General features: G+C 53.0%; 1 protein-coding gene across 1 annotated transcript in view; it reads right to left on the bottom strand.

Annotated features, from left to right (window-relative positions):
* Nucleotides 1–11706: 11706 nt before the first annotated feature.
* Nucleotides 11707–22701, bottom strand: part of VPS45 (vacuolar protein sorting 45 homolog) — a 54688-nt gene continuing 43693 nt past the window's right edge. Inside the window, exon 15 of the mRNA XM_039512672.1 lies at nt 11707–12509. Within this exon, the coding sequence (XP_039368606.1) occupies nt 12422–12509 (88 nt within the window). The 3' untranslated portion in view covers nt 11707–12421. The remainder of the gene's footprint in view (nt 12510–22701) is intronic.

The raw sequence follows: 22701 nt of genomic DNA, 5'->3' as shown, positions 1-22701 counted from the left end.
CGTTCATTCCCTCTGGGGCACCTGTCACTGGCACTGTCGGAAGACAGGATACTGGGCTAGATGGACCTTTGGTCTGACCCAATAGGGCCATTCTTATGTTCTTATTACCTGTATGTTGGAGGGCCTGGGAGCCCCAATCCTGGACACTGACCTCGCTGTGCTAGGTACTGTACAGACTATACAAAGAGCTGAGCTGAAACACAAAGTTCCTCAAGCTGTGAAGCAGCATGTCCAGTGGGGAGCGCACTGACCTAGGACACCTGGGTTCTATTCCTCACTCTGCTGTGTGACACAGTAATTTCCCCTCTCGGTGCCTATGTTTTTTCTTCGTGCCCTTTGTCTTGTCTATGTAGATGGTAAGCTCTTTGGGGCAGGGACTGCCTTCACCAGCACCTCGCACAACCCGGTCTCAGCTAGGTTTTGCTGAAGCAATCTGTAACCCGTTCCCCCCCAGGCAGCGGGGCAGCACGAGGCCTAGAGACCGTTTTAAGTCACATGTTAAGGGTCCTGAGTGGAATTTCAGTGGTGCCTCGTCCTTGCCTATTTGTGCAGGCGGGAGTTTGACTCCATCTCTAGAAGCCTGCTCCTGATGCGGCCAAGCATAACGACCCCAGTGGACGCCTCAGCATCTCCTCAGGGGAGATGACAAGATTAGAGGCTGAGACTTGCCATATTCCCCACCGCTAGCCCCAGCCATTCCCCTGCTAGGGCCTGATTCTCCACCGTGTTGCCCCTCGTGCAGTCGCTTGCCCCAGCGCAAGGTAAAATGCAACCGTAGCCCTGAGGTCTGAATTCTCGCTCTCACTAAGGCCATGCCCACACTACGGAGACTCCACCGGAATAGCTACGGTGCCATAGCTGTGCTGGCGTAACCCCGCAGTGTCGACGTGGCGTACGCTAACGGAAGGGGTTTTTCCATCGGTAGAAAATTGCTGTGTAGATGCTCTGGCTCTGAAGCCCAGGGATGGAGAGGGTTTACAGAGTCCAAGCCACATCACCTACACAGTGGTTTGTAGCCCCAGCCCGAGTTGGTGACCCAGGCGCGGAGGCGTGCTGCTGTGGGCTGTGTAGACGTGCCCATTAAGGCCACTCCCCATCACCAGAGCAGCACAGAGGGGCCTGGGTGGAACCAAGAACTCAGGCTGGGGTGGTCACTTGCCTTGCATTGACAGCAGAAGATCAAGGCTTGTGTTCGTACAGCTCCTAGCACTAGGGTGACCAGACATCCTAATAGTATCAGGACCATCCTGATATTAGGGGCTTTGTCTTATATACATAACTATACCCCCACCCCACCCCACCCCACCCTTGCTGTCTGCTCACCCTACCTAGCACAAAGGGAGCCTGACCCTGACCGGGGGTCCTGCAGTTTTAATACCACCAGGGTGATAGGCTCTTTGGATTTTTACCAAGGAGCAACCTTGGAGAGAGCAATGAAAAGGGAAAAGGAACGTGTGGCTTCCTAGCTGGAGTGGAGTTCCCAGGCCATGTTTGGCAGCACAATCAGATTTTATTTTTAAGGGATGGTGGATTAGCAGGAAATCATTGGTAATCATGAGGTTTGTTACATGAGGCACAAAACTGGCATTGTTTAGAAGGGAGGCGGGGGGAAGACCTTGAAAACATCAGGCAGAATGAAAGGAGATCTTCTTCCTAAAGAAATTATCTCTTGGCTTGCTGTCCTTGAACCTCCTATTCATTCACTTGGGCTCGGATGTTGCAATTTCATTCCCCATGATGCGCTGATTCATAATAAACAGTTACCAAAATATCTTCTCGCAGCAAAATCAGAGGAACAAATGCTCTGGGTTGTTTTTTTTTTATTTCCTTCTCCCTCTCTTCCTTTTTGCATAATTTTGCCTCAGGACAGCGAGCATGTAACTGCGCTGGCTGCTGCTTACAACATGAAATGAGTTTAATTAGGGCATATGGATTTTCTTGCTTCTGAAGATAATTGCTGCATGACAGGGTGCAAAGGGAAAGAGGAAATGGGGAAAATATACTGCTGGGCAAGGCAACTGTGCCACTGAAATCCCACCTAACGGGTGAAAGTCACACCCACACACACCCATCTGCACAGGGTAAATTTCACCCAAAGTCTTTTTGGGCCTGGCTACTCGGGTGACATGGTTATCTGCTTTCCAGCACCACCCAGAGTCCTCACCCAAGACCCATTGTGGTAGGCATTGCACGTACACACAATAAGACAGGCCTTGACCCGAAGAGTTTACAGTCTAAATCAACCGGGCAGACAAAGGAGGAATTATTAATCCCATTGTACAGATGGGGCATGGAGACGGACAGTGACTTGCTCGAGGTCGCCCAGCAGGCCAGTGGCAGAGCCAGGAACCAAACCCAGGTCTGCTGAGTTCTAGTCCCGTGCTCTCTCCTCTGGGAATAGCTACACAGGTAGCAGCTCGATGGGCAGACATAGCTCTCGTTGTTCTGGCACAAACGCTGTGTCTAGAGCCGCCTGGGGGTCTGATTCTCATTGCTTCCCCGGCCCTTTTACCCTGGCATGCCAGAGGGGCCATAAACTGCATGTCAATGACACACCCTCCCTAGGCGCATTAACCAACTATCCAGGTTGCCAACCCTCCAGGATGGCCCCAGAGTCTCCAGGAATTAAAGAGTACCTCTTTAATTAAAGATTATGTCACATGATGAAACCGCCAAGAATACATCCAGCCAAAACTGGCGAACCGAAACTGGTCCGAAAGGGCCTTGGTGTAAACGAGAATCAGGCCCGCGTTTCTCGGCAGTTTACTGTAATTTAGAGACTAGTTTTGGAGGGTTTGATTTCTGCTCAGTGAAATGCTGCTTTTTCCACCTGCCAAAGGCCCCCACCTCCTCTTCCCCCTCCTGCAGGTCCAGCGTGAGTGGAGACGGTAATGTAATGAGCTGAAAGGGGGAGTCAGCCGGCATGCTAATGAAAGTGGGGGAGAAGTACTGAACTGGGAGGTGTTGCAAACTCGGCTCAGGATGGGGAGATGATGTGAAGGGGCCACAGGATGCCCTTGGGCCTATGGCCCGGCCTGGATGGCTTTGCTGGGAAGCTGTGTGCCAGGGCCCAGCAGCCAAGGTGCAGATAGAAATGCAGCAGCAGCTGCCCCGCTTGCGCAGCAGAGTGGATGGGGTCTCTCCATAGCTATTCCTGGGTCAAGCAAAGGGCCAGCAGGGATGCACCTTCAGTGGGTAACACCCTGGGAAGATGCCCGTGCTGGCCAGATGCTCAGTGGCGGCTGAAGCTTGGCTGGGCTCCTCTTTCCAGGACACGAGGCCGGGTGCATCTGCCGGGTGGATAGTAGGGACGGGGCCTCCGCAGTGTGGCAATGCTGCCCTGCTGGGGTCTGGGCTGAGTTGGGGGGCTCTGGAAAGCGTTGCTCTGTGGGTATCCCACGCCCGTCCTCTACTGCATCCCCTGGGGCCACGCCTGGGTGTTTAACTCAGATCTGCTGCCTATTGCAGCACGGCAGCAGTGCAGGTGCAGGGCGGGTGCTTGGCCAGGGCCGCCCGGGGGGGGGGGGAAATGGGGCAATTTGCCCCAGGCCTCACAGGGTCCCCCACGAGAATATAGTAATCTATAGTATTGCAACTTTTTTTTTATGGAAGGGGCCTCCAAAATTGCTTTGCCCCAGGCCCCCTGAATCCTCTGGGCGGCCCTGTGCTTGGCTTCAGCGTGGAATTCGAATCACTTTTTTGGGGGGGGGTCCATTTGACAGCCCTCCCGGTGCCTGCTGTCGCAGGAGTTTATGCACCACCCACCCAGCCTCACGCAGACCCTCTCACACCCGTGCACACAGTCACATGCAGGCGCAAGCCGGCCAAGCTGCACGAAACCAGCTTGCGTCTGAACTTCAAAGCAACAAAAGCCAAGACACTTTGGAAGCTCAGATGGCAAAAGGAAAATGCTGGTGGGTCAAAGCCCACAGCCGCTGCCTTGCTGTCCTCTGGCCCCTGTTCTGCTTCCCGGGCACAGAATTTCTGGGTGACGCTGAGCTAGTGAGCAGGGACTGAGGCGCTGGTTCACCCGATCGGACTCGTTAATTCCCAGATCTATCGCCGAGCCGAGGCCGCGCCGTCTTTGCTGATAATGCCGCAGTTTGACAGCGCCTTATAAGCCTCCAGGGTCTAGTAATCGCCCCGGGATGACAATTAGCGAGGGCTGGTTGGGCCTTTGAAGGCAGCAGCTGTGGTTAGAGTTGCTGAGAGGACACAGGCGGGCTGTAGCGTTCTGGGTGTGCCACTGGACGGGACATGGGCTCGCGTGGATAAAGCAGGGGCCGGGGAGTCAGGATTCCCCGGTTCTAGGCCCAGTTCGGCCGCTGATTTGCTGCCTCTTTCGCGCTTTGAAGTGGGAGGATCGTTGCACAGGGCTTCGCTCCCTAACAAACCACGCTACCGCGAAGGGCCCTCTGGAAACCTCTCTGTAGGAATAATGCACAGGCTCCGAGCCAGCCCCAGCTTCACCCCAGTAACTCCACTGGGCGGGGGGCTGCCATACGCGGCTGTAGCTCAGCAGCCTGAGACCGAGGGAAAAGGAGGCGCCGGAGAGCCGCCGGCAGAGCGGGTGGGGGGCCGAATTAATGCCAATGAATGGGGGGAAGGGAAGTTGCAATGCAGAGCTTGGGGATGGGCTGAGCCTAGAGTGACCAGACAGCAAGTGTGAAAAATCGGGATGGGGGGTTGGGGGTAATAGGGGCCCAAATTAAAAAAAAGCCCCAAATATCGGGACTGTCCCTATAAAACCGGGACATCTGGTCACCCTGGCTGAGTCCCAAGCAGCTCATCTCACGTGCACACCCCACCGGCGACGAGCTGGCCCAGTGACAGTTGCAGGAGAGGCCGTAAATCACTCCACCCGCCCCTGGCTGCTGCCTTACTAAGGGAACAAGGGACACAGAGACACCCCCCGCCAGGCTTCCTCTCCCCACCCGGACCCCACTGGACTGCAGCGTCGCCGAGAGCTGGGAACTCGCAGCGTCTTCGTCCCAAGTCTGTGAGTTTCCCAGCAGGCCCCCAGCTGCTGTTCATTAGAGGGGGGACTCGGCGTCTGGCTGCAGCTGCTGGAGAATCCAGGGTTTGCAGCTGACGCCGGTTGCTTTCCCCCCACGGGCCGATCGCAGCTTGGCACGGGGCTGCGCTGTGGTGGAGGGGGGAATAGGGGACCATTTGAAGAGGTATTAAGGGGGGCGTCAGATGCAGTGGTACTGTGGGTGGCGAGCCTGTTCCCAGCTCCTCTCTTTACTCTGCTAACGTGGCTGTTCTGTATTGTACCCGCTGGCCCCCGGGTAGTGAGAGCTGAACAAACCCCTGGGAGCTCCTGGGATTGCTCCCTGCAGGGCTTCGCCTGGCTTCCTGGTTTCTCTCATTGGCTCAGCCGGCTCCCCCTGCGCGGGTGAATCTGGCACTTATGAAAGTGATTTAACAGCCCTAGTGCCAGACCCTGGGCAGGCTTCTTCCTTCAGGCTCTGCAAACATCTGTGCTGACCCACAGCCTGCCTGCTAGTGCTAGCCCAGCTCTGGGCTCCCACCCCAGCTCTGCTGGTGCCCCTCAATACTGAACTGCAGCCCTGGGCTGCTCCTCTAGTTGTGTTGATGCCCCTGCGTCTTGACTCACAGCCCTCCCACCCCGTTATCCCAGCCCTGGGCTCTCCCCTTCCCGCCCCAGTGCACTTCAATCCTGAGCTGCAGCCCCCCCTGCTGGTCCAGCCTGAGCCACTCAGGGCCTGGGCCAGTCTCAAGCCTCAGTCCTCAAAACTAGGCTTGTAAGTGGTGTATTGGGCTCATGCTGCTGCTCCCTGCCAGGCAGAATCTTGTTTGTTCTCCATCACTGCATCCCCCCAGCACTGTCATATATATATATATATATATATACACACACACACACACACACTTCACTTCCTGCCCACAAGTGCTGCTGTGTTAAACAGCTGCCACATTCCACCCCAGAGGTGGCTGCATCATGTCAGTGTGAGTGTCCACCGCATGCATCCGGTGGTAGGGGACGAAAGCCTCTAGAGAGATTATTCATCCCGCAGTCCCTGTGGATCACAACTACAGCCTGGAAGGAGGAATTACAAGGCCCTTCCTGTTTGGCAGCGAGTGCCTGTGACGAACCAATAAATCCAGATCTGTGGCAGGATTAATCACTCATGCTGGGGAAAGGAGTGAGAGTCTGAATGGCGGAGACTCCGCTCCTGTGCTGCCTTTCTGAGCACAGAACAATGCCGGCTGAGCCACGGACCCGCGGATTGACAAAGGGAACCAGCCTAGCGGGCATTCTTCCCACCTCTCACCAATGGCCCTACTGGTTCCTCTCCAGCCTGGAGATTTCCCTTGAGAAACTACCCTGGGAAGCGGGTGCTTCAGTGCAGGGGATTCAGTTCAGGATGCCCTACACCAGACAGTCACACGCTCCTCTGTCCAGCAAGGAGAACAAACTTCTCCTAAAAGCAGTCCCAACAGGGCCCTCCAGGACTTTGTTCTCATCTGCCTTCCCCTGTAAGCGAGGTGGCTTGCAGGTGGCTGTGCCGCAGGCTGAAACTGACTGGATCCTGGTCTGTAGGTACCTTCCTGGGAGCACGTTTAGAGCGGAGGGCTTTGCAATCCAGCAGACAAAGAGAGGGTGAGATTTGGTGTCTGGGAACTGAAACTAGACAAATTCAGGCTGGAAATGCAGGACAAACCTTTAAGGGGTGAGGGGGATTAATGGTCGGAACAATTTACCCAGGAAGATGGGGGATTCTCCATTGCATAGAGGCTGTCACTCAAGGCTGGGTGTCTCTTTCTGAAAGATACACGCTGGCTCAAGCAGAAGCGAGGGGCTTGATGCAGGAATCACTGAGCGTGATGCTCTGGCCTGGGCTAGGTAGGAGGTCAGACTAGATGATCACCATGGTCCTTTCAGCCTTTAAAAATCTGACGGTGACATTTCTGGCCTCTTTGAAATCAATGGCAAAACTCCCATTGACTTCCAGGGGTCCAGGAGGTCATCCTACGGCGTCATTACATTTAGCTGCACTGGAGGGGGGTTATTTATTTATTTCGCACTGGGTGTGATCCTGGAGGGCCCGACTCTTTGCCTGGCCTGCCCATTGTGCAGTCGTCTTACACCAATGCGAGTGCAAAAGTGCAACCAGCAGCGCTGTACGCCGGCCTGCGCCCTGCTGCGAACGCCTGCACCGTGGAGAACTGCGCCCATTCACGTTGACGTGCTGCAAGAAGCGCTCAGCGCTGGAGCAAACGGCATCAACTTTGAGTCCCGTTTGACTCTGGAGTAGCGATGGGGTTTGCATGGTGCAAATAACCCTGCACCTAGCAGCCTGGGAATTGTTCATGAGGAAAGCCCAGCAGAGGCAGGAGCAGGTGGTGTCCATTGTTTTGTTTTCCAAAGAGGGGGGAGGGTCTCTCCGCGACTTCGTTACTAGCTGCTGCAACCCAGATTGATTTTTTTTTCCAATTCCCATCAGCTTAATCCTTGCAAAAGAGTGGGACTGGGACTGAGACATGCGTCTTTCTGCTCCAGCCAACGGCTTGTAGACTAGACCAGGTTGGAACCGGCCAAAGGGGCCTTTTAGTTACCTGGCTTTGATGGGTGATTGTCTGCTGGGAGATGGACTGAGACCCAACAGCCCTAGGAGGGAATGGGGACTGAATTGCTGGGCCATGCAGAGTAACCCACTGGGGTGTATGGGCGAGGTCCCCCTTCTCTGCCTGGGAGATGAACCTGTTCTGGCGGCAGCCAGGCAGCCTTCACTCTTCAGCTGTGGAGGGCCCCAGTTCAGTCCTCGGTCTGTTGGCCAAACCAAGAGAGGACTTGCCCCGTCTTGAAGTCAGTCTAGCTGCTCGACACCTTCCTAGGCTCTCCCCGTGCCTCAGTTTCCCTAACAGGAACAACCGCGAGCGAGCTCAGCGGGAGAGGAAGAGGGCGGGAAGGATTCAATCACAGCTCGCGGCCTGGAGACAAATGCAAAGTATCCTGTCCTTAGAAAGAGAAATTACACTCCCAGCTGTGCCGGGGCCTCCGCTGGCGCCGGCCCAGCCCAGCCCAGATCACAAGCCCAGTCTCTGTTGTTTCTGTTCACCTGGTTTTGAACAGCGATTTGTTTTGCCCGCAGGGGAGGGCTCTGCCATGGTGGGCTGGGCTGACTGCCTGAGACCCAGGGGAAGGGTCTGGCTTCCCTGGAGGAGCGTTTCCAGGTGAGACAGCCGGAGAGCCAAGGCTTGAATGGTCCGTGTCTGCTTCGGATTAAACTGAGCTGCTTGTTTACCATGACACTTCAATCAGAAAGGAGGCCACCTTACACGTATTAGCTAGCGCTAATCTAAGCTTGTGCAAAGTGGGAGGGGGGCGTTCTGATCCCACGGGCTGTTATTACTCTTCAGCGGGGGAAGGCGGGAGAATCTGGATCAGATATATGCGTGGGGGATGGGTCTGGCAGATTTCCCAACGGGCTTGTTTAACCCCCAAAAGCCTGCAGTTGCCAGCCCCTGGGAAGGAGATACCCAAATGCAGGGAAAGGAAGCTGCCTACAGCTGGGTGCAGCTTCAGAAGGGTCACTACACCACTGCAAGCAACACCAGTGAATCCCCCGCACCAAATCCTCAGGCAATGCAGCTCTTTGCTATGGAGTGGAGCTGCTCACTCTGGTTGTGGCCTCCTGGCTGAATCTAATCTAGCCAGGACATCTTGCTTCATTACGTCTGTCTGCCTCGCTACTGGCTCCAGCAACGCGGGTACCCCCTGCCTTTGAGCTCCACGGGCTGATAACACCGGGGGTTCTTGCTGTGCAGAATGGCTTAGTAAGCAGCACAGACTCCCTAGATGCAATACCCTCAACATGGCCAGGGGATCAAAATCGTGCCAGCTCCCCGTTGTCACTAAAACAGTGAAATGGGAGAAAGGGGCCGATTGTAACCCAGAAGGTGAACAGGGAGGATATCCTCAGGCGGGTGACGTTGTGGGAGCTCGAATCTCTTCCAGTGTGTCCTGGAGCCGTTTCACCACATATGTATGTCCGCCCAATAGGTTCTTAGATGGGTGGAGAAGGTCCGGGATCTGAATGTCCTCACTTTGGGGAAGTAAACCAGACAGTTATGAATTCAAACACCATAAGAATGGCCATAGTGGGTCAGACCAGTGGCCCATCCACCCCTGTATCCTCTCTTCTGACAGTAGCCTGTGCTAGATGCCTCAGAGGGAATGAGCAGAACAGGGCAATTATCGAGTGATCCATCCCTTGTCATCCAGTCCCAGCTTTTGGAAGTTGGAGGTTTTGGGACACCCAGACCATGGAGTTGCATCCCTGACCATCTTGGCTAATAGCCTTTGATGGACCTGTCCTCCCGGAACTTACCTATTTATATTTTTAACCCAGTTATACTTTAGGCCTTCACAACATCCCCTGGCAAGGAGTTCCACAGGTTGACTGTGCGTTGTGTGAAGAAATACTTCCTTACGTTTGTTTTTAAATCTGATGCCTATTCATTTCATTGGGTGACCCCTGGTTCTTGTGTTATGTGAAGGGTAAATAACACTTTCTTCACACTATTTGATTGTATAGACCTCTGTCATATGCTCCCTTACTCATCTCATTTCTAAGCTGAACAGTCTGTCTTTTTCATCACTCCTTGGATGGAAGCTGTCCCATACCCCTAGTCATTCTGTTTCCCTTCGCTGAACCTTTTCCAATTCTAATATAGATTTTTTGGAGATGAGACGACCAGAACTGTCCGCAGTATTCAAGGTGTGGGTGTGCAGTGGATTTATATAGTGGCATGATGATATTTTCTGTCTTATTATCTATCCCTTTCCTAATGGTTCCTAACAGTGTTCGCTTTTCCCCTGCTGCTGCACACAGAGTGGATGTTTTCAGAGAAGTATCCGTAATGACTCCACCATCTCTTTGAGCGGTAGCTGCTCAGTTAGATCCCATCACTCTGTATGGAGAGCTGGGATTAGGTTTTCCAAATGTGCATTACTTTGTACTTAGCAATGCTAAATGTTATCTGCCAATTGGTGCCCACTCCTCCAGTTTAGTGGGCTCCCTTTGTAACCCTTTGCCAGCTTTGGGCTTATCTTGAGTAATTTTGTATCATCTGCAAATTTTGCCACTTCCCTGTTAGCCCTCTTAACACCCTCAACGTGCCATGATAAGAAGTGAATAACTCCTCAGACGCTCTGTTCTCTCTGGTTTACAAGGTGGGGACAGTTTGCTACAGAAAGACATGCTTGATAACAGAGCTGGGAATAGAACCCAGGTTCCCACTTCCGGTCCCTAACCCACGCCCCTCCCACAGCTGGGAACAGAACCCGGGAGTCCGGACTCCAGCTTCCCTGGTCTAACTGCTAGACCATTCCCCAGCTCCCAGGAGTCCAGCTTCCCAGTTCTAGCCTCTAGTTCATTCCCCTCCTAGAACTGGGAACAGAACCCAGGAGTCCTGAACTCCAGTTCCCTCTTCCGAGCCCTGGAGCACACTGCTCTGCACAAAGATTTCCAGCGCCTGAATACCAAGAAACTTCCCCAGGATTCCCCTGTGGACAGGGGCAGATCCAAGCTTGCATCAGCTGGACTCTACCTCCCATTGGCTGCAAAGGAGAAATCGGACCATCCAAGGGAAGCTGTTGGAAAACAGATACCGCTGCTGGGTTACAGCTGACAACCTCTGCTAGGCCAGGGCAATGGATGGTCTGGCAGCTCCTGAACTGACAGCAGACAGAAGAGCAAGGGCCATCGTCATGGGATCTCCTTTGGCACTAGCCGCCGGTGGGCTCCTTTCTGGTTCCAGCATGGGGCATTAGCTACTCCCCAGAATGCAACATGCTTGAGCTGGCATCTCAACCTCACAGCTGGAGCTGCCTTTAGGAACCACGTACCAGAACCAGAGCCGGGGCCTGCATGGCTCTCAAGGCCTGAAGTTTGCACGTTCCAACCCTCCCCGCTACCCCCCCAAGACCAAGAGATCTAAAGAGGTCACAGCCCGAGGGGACAAGGGATGGCAGGTTTTTGCTGGGCACGATGGTCAGGACAAAGCAGCTACGTTTCCCGTGCGGACGTTCCCTTACCGTGGGCTTCACGCAGTGGCTGAGTCACTGGAAAGTCTCAGGTTAACTTAGAAGGATCTCAGAGGCTCGCTCCTGTGAAAGGAGGCAGGACTGCAAGGCCTGGCTGCAGGCAGGTAGGACGCAGGGCCTCAGTTTCCCATCCCACGGGCTAGCCCTAGCCCCAGCCCCGCCGCGGCACTCACAGCGTTAAGGATTTTGGCCTGGGTGGCTGGAGGGGAAGGAGTTGGAGCCTTGGAGCTCTGTTCCCAACCCACTCAGAGTTCAGTTTCTTCCCCTGAGCCCAGCCTAAGGCTGCAGCCCGGAGAAGAATGGATGGAGCTTTTGGCATTTCCAGCACCGGAGGCAGAAGCCAGGCGTAACCAGGGAGGTGGCAGTCCTGTCCCAGCATAGGGCCCCACTGCCCAGCTGTCAAACTCACAGGGTCAGGCTGCTGTGATCCACTGGCCAGAACGGCGTCATCACACACTTCTACAAATAGGGAAACTGAGGCACAGAAGCAACTCTTCATTTGGGGTCACAGAGCCAGTGTCGAGACCAAAGTTAGCACTCGATATAGCCTGGCTGCCAGCCCCCCGCTTCTGTCCTGGGGTTATAATTCAGGCTACACTTCCCAAACCATCACAAAACCAAAACCGTCGTTTCTGCCAGAAAACTGAATTTGATTTTTATTAGTGTCACACAAACTTTTCCCGATCACAACACGGGAACAGAAAGGCGGAAGGAGGACAGGGGCCCGTGCTGCTCTCTCCCCCCATGGACGCCGGGGCTCGAGAACGGGGCCAGTCAGGAAAGTAGCTAGTTTCATGGATATTATAAAAGGCAGGGGGGAGGTGAGAGGACAAATATCTGGAATCATTTAAAATATAAGAGCTGGTCAGAGTGGGATGTTTAATGAATTTCCAAACATACAGGCCCAGACCCTGAAAGTTATCGGTGAGGAGCTGGGCTGCAGACAATTAAACAAATAGAGTCAGAGGCTGCGAGAGCCCATCCAGCCTTTACCTGGAGGGACCAACAGACGCAGGAAACTGGAGATTCTGGACAGGCCAGTTGTGGTTACGAAGAGTAGCTGAGTTTTCAAAGGCGCCAGGCACCCACAGGTAACGTTTTCCCCGGGATCTACGATTCCGCCACCTCCCTGCGGTTCATTCCACCGCGCCCCATTAAAGAGCCGAGCAGGAAGGTAACGCTGAGGATGCTGGGACTTCGGGCACGGCACGGCGCATCAAGGCAGAGGCCATCTTGCGTGTTGTCCAGCAGCAGGACGGACCGCGGGAGCACCCAGCGCTGCTCCGCCGCCGCCTGGTCAGTCTGTGGGAGCTCCAGATGGGAAGCGGCGGCGGCCCCCTGCATTCACCGCCTGCTGCTCGCTCTCGCTGTAACTTGAGAGCTCTCGGCGCCCCGGCCGCGGAACCCAGAGGCTGAAATTTCCTCGAGGAAGCTGCCAAGCAGAGAGTTAAAGTTAGTGGAGCCCAGCGCCAGTGTTTCATTCTCCAGGGAGACAGCACCTGGTTTCGAGGCTTCCATGCAGGCAACGAGCGCTCTGCAAGCTCCGAGCTCTGTGCCTACTCTCAGTACCCCGGGATGTCCCCACCTTGCATCTGGACAAACTGAGGCACAGAGAGGGGCCGGGACCTGCCCAAGGGAGTCTGCAGCAGAACAAGGGATAGAAGCCAGGAGTCCCAGCCTCCTACTGTCATGCTCAGTCCCCCAGACAATGCCCCACCTCACTCGCAGGTTTCCTCCAGACGTGCTGCTTCCTCTCCAAGTGGGGAGGCATAGAAGAGCCGGGTCAGTGGGAGAACGGGTGAGCATTGGCAGTTGCTCAAGGTTTGTCTTCACGGCGGAGTGCACCCAGGTCTGGGCTTTCCAAGCCAGCCTGTGAGCGCCTATGCTACTCGTGCATCCCTGGGGCCTGCAGGGACACCGGCTTGGCTCTAGGATTTCTGGGGGTGTCAGAGAGGAGATATGCAGGGGGAGACCATAGCAGCTTTCTTCCCTCTCCTATAATGTGCCTTGGGGATTTAACCCCGGAGACACTGAAGTGCAGAGTGGGGGTGAGGGTGCACACACTGCCAACCAGCTTGCACACACCAAGTACCATGCCAGGCCTGGGGACTGACTGCACTGACGACCAGCCCGCAGAGCAGAACCGACTGAGGCTTTCACTCAGCCCAGCCGTTCAGAATTAGAGCAGCAGGCCCTGGTCTCTGAACCACACCACCGCCTGATCAGGGCAGCATTTACTCATCTCCCCGGCTCTGTCCCTGCTCTCCCTTGCCAGTATCCACTCGCTCAAAAAGCCAGGAAGCCACTTGCTCCGGCTTTTCCCGAGCAGCTGCTGGAGCAGGAAGAGGCGAGGGTTGTAACCTCCGGCTAATTGACATTTCACGCTAGGGGCTGGCGGGGTTCCTGCGAGGGGGTGGTCCCTCTGGCTGCCTGGGCCACTGCTTCTCAGCTCACTTACCAGCCAGACTTGGACACAATGCAAGGGTCTCTCTACATCCCGGGCATTCACAAGTCTATGCGGTCAGTGGGGAGATCATTGGTTTAGATTTAAATCGTGTCCAGACCCCTTGGGAGCTCTGACAATTAATTCAACTGCAAGTCCCGTTAGACAGAAGGCCCCAATTTAGCAAAGGGTTTAAGCACGTGCTTAAATTTATCCCTAGTTGGAAAAGCACGTACGGATGGGATTGGCAGGGGAGCTTAAGGGAGTTTAGATTCCAAGGGCAGCTGAGTGCCTAAATCTCTTAGGCAATGTTAAAAAGCCCCAGACTTAAGTACACACTTAACTTTAAACATGTGCTGAAGTGCCGATGAAGCCAGTGAGACATCAGCAGGCATCTGAGTGCCTCCAGAATTCAGAACCATTAAGCCAGGCTCATTAAGTGATCACATGCAGATGAGTAATTAACAAACCTGGCCATAAATCAAAACCCTTTCCATCCCCACCGGCCAACACAGCCTTCAGCCAAACCCTGCCGAACAAAAAGCTTAGGGAGCGCACCCTCATTACTGCGTGCCCAGATATCACGATGACAGCATAAGAATTTACACAGAGCAGAGTGTGCAAATCAGTGACCCTCTCCTTGGAGAACCGACCTGCCAGAGGCCAGCTCCCGTGAAATGCACATGGTTGGCAGACACCCCCTCTCCCCCAAAGCAATCTCTGGGAAAGGAGCTTGCGAAGCGAAGGCTGGGGCAGCGTGTTAGTGTAATAATCTTCTGGGGAGATGGCAGCTCCCCCTGAGCGCGTGAATTCAGGACTCTTGGGTTCTACTCCAGCCCCTGTCTAGCGCATGCTCTTGGCCCATGACTTCCTCCCTCTGTCTCTCAACCCACCCAACTGCACAGCCGGGGATCAAAGCTGCCCCTCTCGCAGGTTGCAGAGAGTTGGATTTTCTGAAGTGCTTGGTAATGGCCCAGCTCGGCCCCATAGAGGTCCAGGGTAAAACTCCCATTGGTTTGGACAGGAGCAGAGTTGGGGCAAGGAGCACTTTTAAAAGTCCCGCTCTGAATGCCTGCAAAGTGCTGGGAGAGCTCGTCGCGGGCAGGGCGGTACAGATAGAATTCTCTGTTAGCAAGCAAGGCGAGGCGTTACTGGTGATCAGCGTTTGCCATAGGGCCTAGTGTTCCCAGCTGAGATCAGGCCCCATTGGGCCGGGTGCTGCTTCGAGGAGTTGGCACTTTCACCCCTTCTGTGATCAGACGGTCTGAAGAGGCTGGGATTATCCAAACCCTGAAACGCGCCCCCGCTGCCAGGGTAAAGGTTTGCTCCTGCTAGGAATATGGAGTCACTTAGCAGCTGGGTAGGGCAACAGTTCGAAGAGGAGGTTGCAGAGGGGGGTGTTAGTGGGTGTGGGCGTGTTAGCAGGAGAAGCAGGGATGTGTGAACGTGGGTGCTTGTTGGAACCAACCGGAGACTGTCTGCATTAAGGACCCAGTCAGGCAGCCTGACCCATCACAAATCACAGGGAAGCTTAATCCGGACGGGCGCATGCGAGCGAGAGGCTAAACCTTGGGAACACATTGGTTTAAATGCATCCCAAAGTGGTTTAAGGCTTGGGGCTTTAATTCAATCCCTTCAAGAAAAACAAACCCCAGAGGATAACGGGCTGAAGCCACTTGCATTGTTTTTGATTCATTGTTGGCTTTTTTGTGGCTCCTGCAGTATCTACAGGCAGTGTGGTCCTGCATTCTGCTTCCACTTAACCCAGCCCGTCATAATTAAAGAAGCCAGCATCCCTGCCCCAGCAGGCCTGGGTTCTGTTCCCAGCTCTGCCACTGAGCTGCTGGATGACCTTCGGCAAGTCACATCCCTGCTCCGTGCCTCAGTTTCCCCACCCATCTTTTGTTACCATCCCTTTGAGGCAGGGCCTGTGTCTGTGCAGCACAATGTGGCCCTGGTCTCACTGGGGGTCTCTCGACACTACAACAGTATAAATAACTATAGCACAGCGTTGCATCTGGATTGATGACCATCCTCCCAGGCCCCCGTATGAGGCAGGGAAGGAGCGTTCTCCCCATTGTACAGACGGGGAACAGAGGCACAGAGAGGGGAAGTGACTTGGCCAAGGTCACAGGGAGTCTGTGGCAGAGCCCGGAACTGAAGCCCGATCTTCTGAGGCCTAGTCTAGTGCCAAGAGGCCCCTTTTACTCTCTCTGGAAACTCCCGCCCCTCCCTCTCCCCCCCCCCCCCCCACACACTTTACAGGTGTGAACTGCAGGGCACACATGGTCTGACTTAGGCAAAAACGCTCTGCTGCTGGTGGGATCCCGTCTCCTACCAGTCATGGAACGGCAAAGGAAGGAGAATATCCACAAGTCGCTAACACCGCGGCAAGCAAGCAACTTAATTTTGTTCACACAGCACCTTCCAGCCAAGCATTTCAAAGCCCTTTACTGACAATTCATTCAGTCTCACCACCTCCCCATCAGCTGGCTTTCATTGCCCCCGGTCCACACCGGAGAACCCTGAGCTACTCCAAGAAGTAACTTGCCCAAGGACACACAGTAGGCAGTAGCAGAGGCTTGATTGGAACCCAGGAGTCCGGCCGACCAAGTCCCTTGCTCTAATCTTGAGACAACACTGCCCCCAACGCAGGTGAGGTCGGAGAAGCATCGCATGATTGGGTTGAAGTGCTGAGCCGGGAACACACACACCTTCAGCCCTGTATGTCTGCACGAGCACAGATGCGGCCAGAGGCCCAGCTGATGTAGATCAGTGTTGCCCCACTGAAGCCAATGGAGTGGGGCTGACTGGCACCAGCTGGAGGTCTGGCCCCAGCGACTCCAACGGAGCGATGCCCATTTACACCAGCTGGGGATCTGGCCCGGCATAGCCTTTATGAAGCAGCTCAAGAGTTTTGAAAACAAAAGGGACGCCCCCTGTAAGATCTAATCAGGACCTGGGATGCATGGAGGATGGTTACGCACGCACTGTTCTACACCATTACCAGGTTGATTCATTCCCTCAATGCGCTGATCAAGTTACTTTCAGTGTTAAAGTCCCTTTTAAAAAAAATAAAATAATCAGGTGACACTGCAAAACAAAACAAAAAAAAATTCCTGTGGAAATGTTATTCCCCTGAAATAGATCGTCAGAATCCGGGGCTGCCTGCCAAGGTGGTGAATCATGAGGCTTTGAAATCAAGCACCGAACCAGATGCAAATGCCTGCACCATTCTAAGCCCTGCATTCTAGAGCGGGTAACGTCCCGATTAATGGTGAGGAGAGCCGGGCCCGTGCACATGGTGGCCGCTCAGTTCTCTGAATGCAGCTGTAAAGTTCCGCCTCCCAGTTTTATTTTTAGGTATTAAAGGCAGCAGATGGAATCCATAACAAAACCACAGGGAATGACTTGCTTTTCATTTTAAAGGGGACTCTTGCTCGTTAGCTTTATCTCCAGGAGCTGGATTCACAGCTATGCTAATGCGCCTTCATGCCAAAAGGGGCCAGAAGTGGCCCCTTGAGAATCTCCCCATGGAGGGGGCCCTCCCCAATTAGAGTGGAACATATGAGGGTCCTGCTCCCAGCCCCCACAACGGAGGGTGGATCGGGGCACAGCTACCGTGCAGTGTGCTGTAGCTGTTCTCCACTTCCCTGGGGAATCAGAGAGCAACTCGGAGCAGCCTTGAGATTGCTCTAACTCATACTCCAATTTATACGGGGGGCCAGGTGGGCCTCTGCCCAGACCAAGAATACAAGGAGCACAGAGGAGTCGTGAAGCCCCAGATACAGGAACAAAGTGACTGAAGCAGGCGCCTGTATCTATAAAGATCAGAAGCCTGGTAAAAGATCAGGAAGCAGAGAGCTGGACAAAGATCTGCCCAGTTCATGTACCCCTAGCCACACATTTACTCTTACATCCATGTAGCTAGGACGGATAACCAGCCTCCAGCTGCATGTTAAAAACCACATAAAGCACCAAATACTTCTTGTATCCACTCAGCTCGAGCTACAGGAGCCCTGCTGAGTAGAACACCCTGGCTGGGCAGTGGCACATGGAAAACAGGAGGGATATTCCTGTAACTGGGTAAATGGGTCACTCTGTACATTCCCTGGGATTAGTCACAGCAGGATTGTGCTTAACCTGCGCCCTGAACCCGTTGGCTGCAAAGCCGCATGTTCCTGAAACTCTACCAGTCAAAAGCACACAACTCTCCAGTGCTGGAAAACAGCCTAGCAAAGGGCCAACCCTCACTGTGAATTTCGTTAAAGGGGGAGAAATAGCTCTCGCCACCTGCAGCCCAAGGAAAGGGAGGGGGAAGGAACTGTGGTGACAGACCAGGGTTTTAACTGCCCTGCTGCAGTTTCCTCTTCCTGAAGTACTAGGCAAGTTCTGAGATCTGCAGGATTGCCCAGAACAAGCAAGCAGAGAAATCGGTCAGGTGGGTGTGGCTGAATTGAACAGGTGACTCAGTAGGGGGCGCTCTTCCGTCCCGGTCAGAACTGACCCCAGTGGCCCAGCGTGTGCTGCAGGACAGGACGTGGGGGAGTCAGTCGTGGGGGGCTCTCTTTGGAGTCAGCGCAGACTCCAATGCTTGAGCATAGAGCAAAGAGGTACTACGGAGCCAGAGATGCAGATTTTTGGAAATGAGAAAGCCATTGGCACACAGAGAGATGGGAACAATCCCAGGGAATTTCTGTATGAGACAGGACATTAGACTCCAGAGTCCTGGCCAAATTCCATGTCAGGGAACTCCATTCTATTGGACTTCTCCCCCATTTCAATAGTGTACCACATCTCTTCACTCCGCACCCAATACTGGTTAACAGTATTGCAGGTGGCTGTTAAACAGCTGCCACGTTCCACCCCAGAGGTGGCTGCCTTTCGGTGACAAGCGAAGGACTCTTGTGTACATGATATAGACACAGTTTTAAAATCCTTCAGGATGGGAAGCAGTAGATAAAGCCCAAGACATTTTCATGACAGCTCTGGACTTAATTCTGTTGGACGGATTTGCCCCAAATCCTGCAGGCAATTGCAAAGATTAAGATCGAAATTCAGGACTGGAACCATGCCAAGCAGGGACATTTGCCTGCACAGTAAATAAAATTAAATTTAAAATAAAAGACTAAATTATGTATATATATAAAAAGAGGATCTGCCATTAATACCCCAAGCTTTTCAGCCCTTCCATTACTGTTCATTATGCTAAATAAAGAAGCAGATGGGAGCTCGAGTCAGAGGTTTATATTTAGCAAGTGGTTCCACCAACAGGTAGATGCAGAGAAATTGCCTTGAACCTAATCTTCAATGTAGGCCTGCTATGAAGGCATTTCATTAAGTAGACAGATGTGGCAGGTCATCCCTCATACACCAGGTCTATCTTTACGGTGAGTCACTGCCTGGTGTTCTTCACGCACACAACACGGCCACAAAGGCCCTTTAACCTTTTTGATAAGTCATAACAAGGGTATTTTTAAGCAGATCGGCCAGCTCTAATTTAAAAACAAGGGAGGTGGCCTGTCTGATTTTATTATAAAGACATGGAAAATTCCTTAACAGGTATTTATATCCTGCTAGTGTTTTCCAGCAGAGGCTCTGAAAGCATTTACAGTCACGAATGTTCAGCTTTGTGGGGAGATGAGTTAATATGATCCTCTGTTTACAGGCAGGTTAACTGAGGCACAGAGAGGGTAAAGACCTGGTTTGCACTAGAATCACAAGACTGGAAGGGCCTCATGGCAGGACTAAGTATTATCGAGACCATCCCTGACAGGTGTTTGTCTGACCCGCTCTTAAAAACCTCCAATGATGGAGATGCCACAACCTCCCTAGGCAGTTTATTCTAGTGCTTAATCACCCTGAGAGTTAGGAAGTTTTTCCTAATGTCCAACCTAAACCTCCCTTGCTGCAATTTAAGCCTGATGCTTCTTGTCCTAGCCTCAGAGGTTAAGAAAAAATAAATTTTCTTTCTCCTCCTTGTACAACCTTTTACATACTTGCAAACTTTTACCATGTCCCCTCTCACTCTTCTCTTTTCCAGACTAAACAAACCCAATTTTTTCCAATCTTCCCTCACAGGTCATGTTTTCTAGACCTTTAATCGTTTTTGTTGCTCTTCTCTGGACTCTCTCCAATTTGCCCACATCCTTCCTGAAATGTGTCCAGTTCTGGGTGCCACAATACTCCAGTTGAGGCCTAATCAGCGTGGAGTAGAGCGGAAGAATTACTTCTCGTGTCTTGCTTACAACACTCCCTGCTTACAACATCCCAGAATGATGTCTGCTTTTTTTGCAACAGCGTTGCACTGGTGACTCATATTTAGCTTGTGATCCACTACGACCCCCAGATCCCTTTCCGCATTATTCCTTCTGAGGCAGCCATTTCCCATTTTGTAGGTGTGCAACTGATTGTTCCTTCTAAATGGAAGGAAACTGAGCATGCATGACTCCAGATGAAGTCAAGGGGATCTGCAAACGTATCTATCGTGCTTATCTGGCTTCCATCACTGTAATGCCTGAGCCCCCCGCCATCTCATGTTTTTATCCTCACACAGCACCATGCAGCAGGGCGGTGCTATTACCCCCCATTGCACAGGTTGGGACACTGAGGCAGAGAGAGACAAAAGCGACGTCCAAGGTCACACGGGAAGTCTGTGACAGAGCAGGGACTGGAACATGCGTCTCCTAGCTTGGGAGTTGGTGCTCCACCCACTGCACCATCTGCCCTAGTTATGCTCAGATACTCGGTCTGAAGGCCACACATCGGGCTGGATTCTCATTTACACCAGAGCGAGATAACCAGGCCTTGGTGCAATCGAGAATCAGGCCCCCTCCTTTGAGGCTTGTGCCTATGACTTGCCAAGGTGGCAAGCACGGACAGGAGGCAGGTCACAAAACAAGGCTGCGACACAACCCTCAAGACACTACAGCGAGGAGTGCGCTGCCAGGACCCGAACAGAGCCGAGCCCCTGGGCTTCCAGACCTCTGCTCTAAATGCTGGACCACAAAGAACGAGTCCTCTGCAAAACTCACACCCCTACGTGCGGCTATGTCCCTGCCCAGCTGATCTATACGCACAGCCCGATTCAACATACAGCAGAGATCTCGTGTGACCCAGCCATTGGCATCTCTGAAGGGAAAGACATCTTCTAGTGTCACCTCCCTGCTATGGCTGCACAGGCCAAGCCAGGATTTACCCCTTCGAGTTTAGTGCTATGGTTACTCTCATAAACTGGGCATGTGTCCACATCTCTCAGACACTACGGTAAGATCTGCGTCTCTCAAAGACGCTGATCAGATGCGAAGCGATGCCCCTCCCATGGGAATATGGGGCACTTCTTCATTAAGGCAATTAAAAAAATATCAGCTGTTATTATTTTGCGGCATCCCAGGATAAAAAAACCCACAGGCCTGCCAGCACTCAGAACCCCCTGGGAAGCGACACACCCCGTGATCCGTACAGAGCGCTCCCGATCTATCATGCAGGAGAGGAACACATGAAGCAGCAAGGCAGGCAGAGGAAGGGATGGACACAAACCCAACGGGTTGGAAGAAGCTGCAGTCTGGCCCTAGAAGCTGGCCCTGCGCTACTAGTTATCAGCCGAGACTAATGCTGGAGAAATGATCCTGGCACCCGCTGCTGGAGTGAGAACCGCTACGGGCAAACCGCCCAAAGAGAAAAGCCTGCTCTCCTTGAACCTAATATATAAAGCCTTGACCAGTGACTAAGGCGCTGGGATGCAGGGGGATTCTGTCAAGCCCAAGCTTGAATTTCAAATCCCTTGCAGGCAGGGTGTTGAATTCCACACAAAAGAAGCACCACGCTGGTCACTGACCAATGGAAGGAGCCTGGGCCATGCCCATGTGCTGTCCCAGTGGAGGAAGGTCACATGGAGGAACAGATGTCCTGAAAGGTCCCAATTAAATGTAAATGGGAAAGCTCCCTATTCAGAGCTAAGGTACTGCTCTCTCTGGGTGCACTCAGGCCTAATCCAAGCGGACGCTTTAATGTTTAAATAGCTCCAGGCTCTACAGAGGAGCTGTTGCTACAACACTAATGCGGCTAATGAAAGGGCAATGCTTTGCCAGCAAGGGCGAGCGCAGGGATGGCAGCGCAGATCTTAAAGCTGCTGCAAAATGACATTTGCTAAGAGCCCTGCTGAAAACAGACTGTACAGGACACAGGGATACTCAGGGCTCAATCCTGTGCAGCAGCCGGCTCCTTCCATTCCTGTTAACACTCAGCATCTCTTAGGAGCACTAAGTACTTCACAGGATCAGGCCCTGTGCTCCCGGATTCAAACCCTGCTGAAGCTGATGGGGTCCCATTGATTTCACCAGGCTTTGGATCAGAGCTTAAGGGGCAGATTTGTACAGGTATTTAGGAGCCTAACTCCCACTAACGTTAGAAGATTTTATCTGCAGTTTTAGTATCATTAAGGCCCGAGGGCCTCCAGGTTGGTAATAGTCTAGCAAACAACCCCCCTCTTCCTTGAAGAATCACAGGCATTTCATTCATTTGCAAGGATGGACTCGATTAGTGGAACTTGTCACATTTTTGAAGTGTAATTTACTTACATGGAATTCCTTGGAATGCATGCTCCACTGCCACCACCCCCCACACACACACACTCTCTTCTGTGTGTATAAATATATATTAGACACACACACTTCGCTCACTGTGCATGGATGGATATATACACAAAGTGAGCAAAGTCTAGTTGTGTGTGTATATAGGAGTGTGTGTACTACCCTCCCCCCATCTCCACCCGGCCAGATGCTCATTTACACAAAGGTTCCTTTACGTTACATACACAGATTTTTGCCCGCTTTAATGCCCCTTTACACTGCCAAAGTGGAGCAAAGGGGCCTTAATGCCAAGGAGAATACAGGCCCCCACACTAAAGCATCCATTCCCCACACCTTCGGCTTACGCCGAAACATTGTACAATGCCCGGGGTATTTTAAACAAACACCATCACAAAGACACGAACCACAATAACACAACCAGCTCCAAAAGCGCATTTGTCTCCTACTTAGTTACAAACAACCAAAAAAGCAGCCTGGCTTCCCCTGCCCCACGGACGCAGCTGTTGATCAGAGAGTGCAAGTTGGACTGGTAAGAACGACGAAAGCAGAGAATTGACGTGCTCACACTGGCTGCTCAGAGTATTAATATA

The sequence above is a fragment of the Mauremys reevesii genome, linkage group 24, assembly GCF_016161935.1.
Source record: "Mauremys reevesii isolate NIE-2019 linkage group 24, ASM1616193v1, whole genome shotgun sequence".
NCBI classification, from domain to species: domain Eukaryota; kingdom Metazoa; phylum Chordata; order Testudines; family Geoemydidae; genus Mauremys; species Mauremys reevesii.
Note: the sequence above shows the minus strand (reverse complement) of the source record. Positions and strands in the feature narration are given on the sequence as shown.